Source organism: Cucurbita moschata, unplaced genomic scaffold (genome assembly GCF_002738365.1).
Source record: "Cucurbita moschata cultivar Rifu unplaced genomic scaffold, Cmos_1.0 Cmo_Scf00019, whole genome shotgun sequence".
In the NCBI taxonomy this organism is placed as follows: Eukaryota; Viridiplantae; Streptophyta; class Magnoliopsida; order Cucurbitales; family Cucurbitaceae; genus Cucurbita; species Cucurbita moschata.
Window position 1 is genome coordinate 1,192,265 of NW_019268535.1, and position 8,340 is coordinate 1,200,604.

Genomic DNA, 8,340 nt, shown 5'->3' on the forward strand with positions numbered 1-8,340 from the left:
GATCTCACAATCCAATGCCCTTCAAGGGCCAGCGTCCTCGTTAGCACTCGTTTTTCTCTCTAATCAATGTGGGGTCTCACAATCTACTCCTCAGGGCTCAGCGTCCTCGCTGGCACACCACCTGGTGTCCACCTCCCTTCGGGGGCCAGCGTCCTTATTGGCACACCACTAGGTGTCTGGCTCTAATACTATTTGGACTTTCCCTTTCGAGTCTCACCTTTGGTCTTTTTAAAATCTAGAAGTTTCCACACCCCTGTAAAGAATGTTTCTTTCTCTCTCCAATCAATGTGAGATCTCACACATAGGGGAAGAACAAGAAAAAGAAAGACTACATAGATTAAATGGACATCGATACAAAATAAACTATAACGATTGCTTTGAGGATTAGATGGAAAAGAAACAAACCAGTAACATTGCTTTGAGGCTGTCAGGAGAGAAATGATAGTCAACCATGTCATCCTGTTGAAGCTGCAACATGATATCCACAAAATCCTTCTTAGATTCATCAGTTCCAACACCATCTCTTATCTTTTCCTTGTGTTCTTCAATCACTTTACTAACAAATGTATCTAATGTTTTGGAGCAATCTTTCAACTCCTTATTGAACCCTCTAATAATATCAATCCACCAAAGAGAAGGGAAAAGATCAGCTACACAAAACGCCACAATTAGCACCATAGCCCTTCTGACTGTGACCCCAAATCTACTATTCCCATTTTCATCCTCAAATTTCTCTCCCAAAACGCATCTCGACACTATATTGTTCGAGGTTTGAAGGAACAACTGGCTTAGATTTACAGCTTCACCGCCCACACAAGCCTTACGAATCCTGTCCATCAGCCCACCAACTTCCTCGTCCCTTACGTACTGAAAGGAGTCCACTCTTTTGACACTAAAAAGCTCAAGAGCGCACACTTTCCTGGCTTGTCTCCAGTACTCACCATATTGAGCAAAGCCAATGTCTTGACATTGGTACAGCAATTCGTGTGCGGCAGTAGTTTGGGGCCTGTTGGAGAATTTGATGTCATGGGTCTTCATCACTTCTCTAGCCATTTTTGGTGATGAAACCACAAGGGCATGCTTCTGGCCAAGCTTTAGGAGCATGAGAGGGCCATATTTGTTGGAAAGAGCTGCCATGGATTGGTGTGGCAGGGCACCTAATTGGTGGAGGTTGCCTATGATGGGTAGCCTTGGTGGTGAAGGAGGGAAGTTGGGTTTCTTACGTTCGAAGAGCTTTAGCAGAAGTACGAAGAAGAAGAAAAGGCATAGAGATAAAGAGATGGGATTGAGAGCTTGAAATTGTTGCTGGATCTTCCTTGTGAGATCCATTTTCTCCCCGCCGGCTGTTGAGAATTTCAAGTTCTTTAGGCCTTTGTTTATAGTAGGTTAATTCAATGAGTGGATAAGAGAGGAAAAAAAGTAGACGATTTAAGATAGGGTCTCTTTTAAGTAGAGGCTTCCACACCTTTTTAAAACTTTCACAAAATGTATTATACTTGGTATCATGTGTCAGCTCTCCACCACCCTTGAGTCCTGTGGCCTAAGCGAGCTACTTTGTAACACATATGTGTGCCACAGCGCGGGCAAGCGTGCCGAGACGAGTGTCTCGGGCGGCTTCCTTTGAAATGAGTTTTTCAAGGACAATACCGGACAACACCCGTGTGCCGGTTGTTGCTTCTCGATAATCGGTCAGGGAAATCCTTTTCTTTTCGGTGAGAGGAAATAGTTGACGGTAAGTTGTTGGAAGAAAATAAAACTGGTAAAAAATAACAAGGATTGTCGAGGGGTGTCGGCTCGTCTCCTTGTTCTTGTCGACAGCCGAAACGGTATATTTTTTTTCTTCCGCTGCTCGACGTTACGTAGTCTTCCAAAGTCATAGCAATGTCTAAATTGAAATCGCAACTTGCTCAACAAGGTGATCGAGGACAACCACTTGCAGCATGAAGGAGTGAGCGAGCCTGCTCGGAGATGGACCCCACAATATGTTTATTTTCGCACTTTACATTTTCTTCTACTCGAACCTGAGACCTGTGTATTGTTAGGTTGACGCTCTAACCACTTGAGCTATTCAACTTGATTGTTGATAGGTTGGCTCCTCCGCAATGATATACCACTGATGGCTTCAACCAGGCTCTGATATCCTTTTCTTTTCGGTGAGAGGAAATCGTTGATGGGAAGTTGTTGGAAGAAAATAAAACGCGTAAACTAATAAAGAGAGAGAGAATTGCTGAAATTTTGACTGTGCTCAAAATCAGGTTATGAATTCATCTGAACAGATTTCCTATTTAAATATAACTTATATGACTGGATGACCAACTAAATCTGTGCCACTTCTTACAAAGTTGCCGTATAAAACTTTGGTAATCCATTTGAAGTGTTTGTCAAATGGTGAAACGAAGGTATTCAATCAACTAATGAAATCGTGTGAATCTAAATAAGGAAAAACTCAAGTTTTATCTAACACCGGTATTGCGTCCCAGCCCCCGTGTCGGAGGTTTCTACATACACCCGCTATCCAGTACAGTATCTGTAAATGACATGGTATGGGCACTAGAGAGTCAATGCCTCGATAGAACCCAGATGGATGGATGTTCGGGACGTCCCGATGAGATGAGCAACACGCGGGCCCGTTCTTGATGGCATGTCTGAGTGAGTTGTGATGGCCGACGGCCGAGACTTGGGATGGTGTCAAGACATATGAGCCATGTCGATGGGGATCGAGATGACAAGATGAGACGCGATGTTTTATTGAGAGACTTTGGCCTGGTTAAAGATCCCGTGTTTGCTTAGATTGCTATCACCTAGTATCGAATTAAATCTCCTTGTAATTAGGAGTTGATTTAGATTTTCTACTGATTTTTAGGTAGATTTTTTTAGTATTTTTTTATATTTTGTCTGTATATATAGAGCCTTCTTGCTCTCCATAATACTATTTCTCATCAACCATTCAATTACTCATTCTTTCACTAACATCGAGTAGAGGTAAGGTTGAGTTGAATGACTTGGCCTAGTGTAGAGGCAAGTTCATTGTATCGCAAACAATCAAACATGCACGTGCAGGCGGCGTATGTGGTCGAACAAGCTTGGATTCCGCACAAACTATGTTCGATTGGCGAAGACAAACCTCACTAAGTCCGATGAAGCCACAAAGTCAGGGCAGAAAATATATATGGGCTTAATTTTCTTTAATACTAGTCGTGAGTGTGTGAAGATCACGACGCTACGCAGTTGAAAAAGTAGGACGGTGACACGGACCATGTACTAGACAACCCCACAATTATTGAATTATATATGATTAGATATATGGTATTGGGTTGAGAAAGAGGGGGATTTTCTTGCAAACGGTGAGCCCACTCTGTTCTTCAACGCTCAGTTCATAGCCACGGGGAAGCTTCCAATCAAACCAATGGAGAAGATTAGCCAATGCGTGTTCAAGTGAAGCAACCCCAAATGACAATCCTAGGCACTTCCTTCTCCCACTCCCAAATGGAATAAACTCATAGTGTTGGCCGTTGTAATCCACTAAATCATTTTCCATAAACCTTTCTGGAATGAATTCATCTGGACTGTGCCAATATTTGGGGTCCCTTTGAATTTTCCAAGCGTTCACAAGAACTTTTGTTTTTGATGGAATATGGTAGCCATCAATCTCCACATCTGCTGCTGTTTCTCGTGGCACTAGCAGAGGAGCGGGCGGGTGGAGCCTTAGAGATTCCTTTATGACACAATGCATATACTCCATCTTTTGAATATCTTCTGCTTCGATCTTTGATTTCTTTCCTATTATTGTTCTTACTTCCGTTTGGGCTTTCTTCATGGCGGCTGGATTTCTCATCAGCTCTGTCATTGTCCACTCCAGTGCTGCGGCTGTTGTGTCACTTCCTGCAACGAACATGTCCTACAATCCAAGATCAAAAGTGGGTTCCTCTAAGATTTTCCAAGAGATAGATGAAATTTTTGTCAAACAAAAAAAAAATCGACAGATGTCCATAGGACAGAGACGAGAAGTCTTCTCTTTCCTGTTGGAAATGGCTCATGATTGAAATATGTCAAAACAAATAAAAGGAAATGGCTCATTATCAAAATATGTCAAAACAAATGAAAGAAGAAAAATGAAATATGTCAAAACAAATAAAAGGAAATGGTTCATGATCAAAATATGTCAAAACAAATGAAAGAAGAAAGAGATCTTTTGGAAAACGAACCTTAAGCACTTAGCTAAAAATTTGCCGGGAGAGATCTTTTGGAAAACTAACCTTAAGCACTTAGCTTTCCAATTCTCTTTGTTGTTATGAAAAAAAACATACAACAACTACCGTTTCTCCTAAGTTTGCTCCATAAGTTAGTAACTTATTCTATTAGGTCTACTAACAACTCTCCTAAAGTTACTCTTCCGTCATCTAACCAAGACTAATAATGTTACTCTTCAAGTTTGGGATATAGCATACCTTGGTCAGTAAACGTTGTTCGCCATCCTTGGATCGGTACAATTGATCTATCGCCAAACTTCATGTTTCCAATGAGCTTCTCATCAAGCTCCTTGAACTTTGTTCGATCTCAGGTCATGTGGTTGTTTGCTCCATTGTCAAGGTACCACTTATTGGTCTCCACTCGGTCTTCTCCTTTTGTGAGAAGGTTCGCCATAACCTTCTCTTCGTTGAGCATCAACAGGTTGAGCATCTTCTCGGCCAACATCAGCGCGGGCTCTTGATCCTACGTGAGTATGAGGTTTGTCTCCTTGTCATGCTTCTCATAATCACAAAGTCTCTCCTCACGGACCATAGGACGACCAACGACCTCCTCAACTGACAGTTCTTAAGGTAGTCGAATTGCTCGATGGAGGTAACAATCTGCATGAATCTTTTGGGAACAGCTCGAAGGAACTTCTTGACAACGGAGATCTCCTCCACAATGTCGCCTAATGGACGGATGCCGCTGACAATCGTTGTCAACTTCATGGCAAAGTCATCTATTGACTCACCGTCCTTCATGTGGATAGCCTCGAACTCACTCTTCAAGGTCTGCACCTTTGCTTCCTTGACGCGGTCCACACCCACATGCATTGTTTACAGCGTCTCCCACGTTGCCTTTGTCGAGTCCTTCTCTGGCAAGATGAGAAGAATGTCCTCTAGGACTACTTAGGAGATGGCAGGAAGAGTCATTTTGTCCTTACGCTCCTCAACTTCACCATGTTCGATGGCATCCCACACGCCTTATGCTTGTAAGTTGACACGCATCTTTATCAACCATGTTGCGTAGTTACTCTTTGTGAGTAATAGCTACTGGAGTATTACACTCCTCTCCTTTTCGTTCTTTATCGTTGTCACTTCTCCTCTGGTGACTATGTATGGTGACGGTATTTGTTTCAGCATCTTGGGAGCTCAGATAGCAAGTGTTGGAAATGGCCTTCGATCAAAATATGTCCAAACAAATAAAGGAAGCAAAAAGAACAATCTGAGGGGAGAGAGAGATCTTTTGGAACAAGCAACCTTCACCATTTAGCATTTCAATCCTCTTTGTTCTGGTGAAAAAAACGTACATCTCATGAATATTTAGAGTGGAGAAGCACTAACTTGTTTTTAAACTTTCTCCTTGAACTACTGACGATCTTCCTAGCTAAATCAAAAAACATGATCCACAACCACAAAACTTCGTCCACAATTTGGCAACTACCGTCAATTCTCCTAAAGTTGCTCTATAAGTTAGTAACTTATTCTAGTAAGTCTACTAACCATTCTTGTAAAGTTCCTCCATAAGTCAGTGACTTATTCTACTAGATTAACTTTATAAGTTCACGCGTCGCTCTGTGAAATTTTTCATTTATTTTTGTTAGAATTGGAATAAGAATTCCCACATATGGAAATGCATGTCTACTGCAGAATGGGACAAAAAAAAAGTCTTCTTTGTCTTGTCCTAAACCGTGTATGATAATTAGAGATATCCACAAGGAATGGACGGGAAACTTTCTGCAAATCCATCCACACCTCCGATTACAATGGATATCAATACAAAAATAAATAAAATAAAATAAACTAGTATGATCGTTTTGAGAATTAAATGGACAAGAAACAAACCAGTAAGATTGCTTTGAGGTTGTCGGGAGAGAAAGGATAGTCAACCATGTCATCTTGTTGGAGCTGCAACATGATATCCACAAAATCCTTCTTAGATTCATCAGTTAGAACACCATCTCTTATCTTTGCCTTGTGTTCTTCAACCACTTTACTAAAAATTGTATCCAATGTTTTGAAGCAATCTTTCAACTCCTTGTTGAACCCTCTAATAGTATCAATCCACCAAAGACAAGGGAAAAAATCAGCTACACAAAACGCCGTGAGTAGCAGAAGAAACTTTTTGGTTGTGTCTCCAAATCGACTATTTTCACCCTCAAATTTCCCTCCCAAAACGCATCTGGACACTATATTGTTCGAGGTTTGAAGGAACAATTGACTTAGATTCACAGCCTCACCGCCCACACAAGCCTTACGAATCCTGTCCATCAGCCCACCAACTTCCTCATCCCTTACGTACGGAAAGGAGTCCACTCTTTTGGCACTAAAAAGCTCAAGAGCGCACACTTTCCTGGCTTGTCTCCAATACTCACCATATTGAGCAAAGCCAATGTCTTGACATTGGTACAGCAATTCGTATGCCGCAGTGGTTTGGGGCCTGTTGGAGAATTTGATATCATGGGTCTTCATCACCTCTCTAGCCATTTTTGGTGATGAAACCACAAGGGCATGCTTCTGGCCAAGCTTTAGGAGCATGAGAGGGCCATATTTGTTGGAAAGAGCTGCCATGGATTGGTGTGGCAGGGCACCTAATTGGTGGAGGTTGCCTATGATGGGTAGCCTTGGTGGTGAAGGAGGGAAGTTGGGTTTCTTGCGTTTGAAGATCTTTAGCAAAAGTATGAAGAAGAAGAAAAGGCATAGAGAAAAAGAGATGGGATTCAGAGCTTGAAATTGTTGCTGGATCATCATTGTGAGATCCATTTTCTCCCTCGCTTGTTTGAGAATTTCTTTCTTTTTCGCCTCCATTTATAGCACTCAACTCGCATATCACAACATGTCGCAATACCAAATGTTTCGTTTCAATCCACTTCTTTAGATCCAGCATTCTTATCGTCTATCCTTGTAAGAAATGTTTTATTTCAATCCACCTCCTTAATAGTCGAGTGACCTCCCTGCATACCACTAGGTATCACACCCCTTAAGGCCAACATCCTCGTTGACATACCACTTGGTGTCACACCCACTTAAGGGCCAACATACTCACTGACATACCACCCAATGTCACCATTTGTAACAGCTCAAGTTCATTGCTAGCTTATGAAATTCTTGAAATTGTTGTTGGATCTTCATCTTGGATTCATTCTCTCTCGCTCCAGAATTTCTAAAAAATATCCTAATTTGTTAAATGTTTAAAAGGGTATTATTGAAATTTGTCAAAATATCGAAAAGTTGTAACATATTTTTATTAATTATATTAACAACCACATTTGAGTAACCTCTTTTTTCCACCATTTTCGTCCTCATGTGATATCAGCATCGTCATAATTATCATGTCTTTATAATGTTATTAAATATCACATGGTTAATTATAATACAAGTTTCACTAGATTTGGTAAATGCATATATTAAACTATATTTTAAACCGAATCTCCTCCCCAAAAATCTTGTTACCTAAAAATAGTATCAAACATAATTTTTTATAAAAAAAAATAGATAAAATAAAAGTTATTTTTAACCAAATTAAAAAAAAAAAATAGAGCTGTGTTACATATTGGTTACAAATTAAACGGAAAGCAAATAGTAAAATTTCAAATTTCAAATTAGCTAATAATAATAATAATAGTTGTAGGCCCTTTCAATATTTAAATCTCTTTTATTACACTAACAATAATTAATAATAATAATAATAATAACTCTTTTATTACACCAAAAATAATTAATAATAATAATAATAATAACTCTTTTATTACACTAAAAATAATTAATAATTAATAATAATAATAATATAAGAGATTTAATTATTGAAACCAAAGGACTTCCCACCACTCGTGATGTGAGTAAATCTTGAAATTATTTGATTTTTTGTTTTTTCAAAGAAAATATGATGCCTATTTTTTTAATATTATTATATTTTTGAAATCTTTGAAATTTAAATCAGATTTATAAAGGAGGGTTAGAAACAAAATATAAGAATTTAAAACTTTCTTTTTCTAAACTTTTTCGATACAAGTATTCAAATTGATACGCCTTAAGACCGTTATAGTTACGGCCACTGTTTACTGGGTTTTCGGTTGATGGCTCCCCTATCATATTATGTCACCAATTTCCT

The 8,340-nt window shown here is 39.6% G+C and overlaps 2 protein-coding genes across 2 annotated transcripts in view; both read right to left on the reverse strand.

The window, feature by feature from the left end:
• Window positions 1–1,354, reverse strand: part of LOC111456925 (cytochrome P450 71A1-like) — a 3,796-nt gene extending 2,442 nt beyond the window's left edge. Inside the window, exon 1 of the mRNA XM_023099003.1 lies at window positions 1,158–1,354. Coding sequence (XP_022954771.1) covers window positions 1,158–1,329 — 172 coding nt within the window. The 5' untranslated portion in view covers window positions 1,330–1,354. The remainder of the gene's footprint in view (window positions 1–1,157) is intronic.
• A 1,924-nt stretch (window positions 1,355–3,278) lies between these two features.
• LOC111456801 (cytochrome P450 71A1-like) lies at window positions 3,279–7,346 on the reverse strand. Its single transcript, XM_023098798.1, has 2 exons — window positions 6,075–7,346; window positions 3,279–3,898 (listed from the first exon to the last, which is right to left on the reverse strand). Exons 1-2 carry the CDS (start codon window positions 7,035–7,037, stop codon window positions 3,296–3,298), a joined length of 1,566 nt encoding a protein of 521 aa, XP_022954566.1. The 5' UTR covers window positions 7,038–7,346; the 3' UTR covers window positions 3,279–3,295.
• Between the last annotated feature and the right edge of the window lie 994 nt (window positions 7,347–8,340).

What these genes read in the sequence shown, in the direction of transcription:
- LOC111456801 (XM_023098798.1), bottom strand. Translation starts at nt 7,037, where the DNA reads ATGGAGGCGAAAAAGAAAGAAATTCTCAAACAAGCGAGGGAGAAAATG. An exon ending in ACCTCAAAGCAATCTTACTG is followed by an intron (nt 3,899 to 6,074) that starts GTTTGTTTCTTG and finishes CTTGGATTGTAG; the next exon opens with GACATGTTCGTTGCAGGAAG.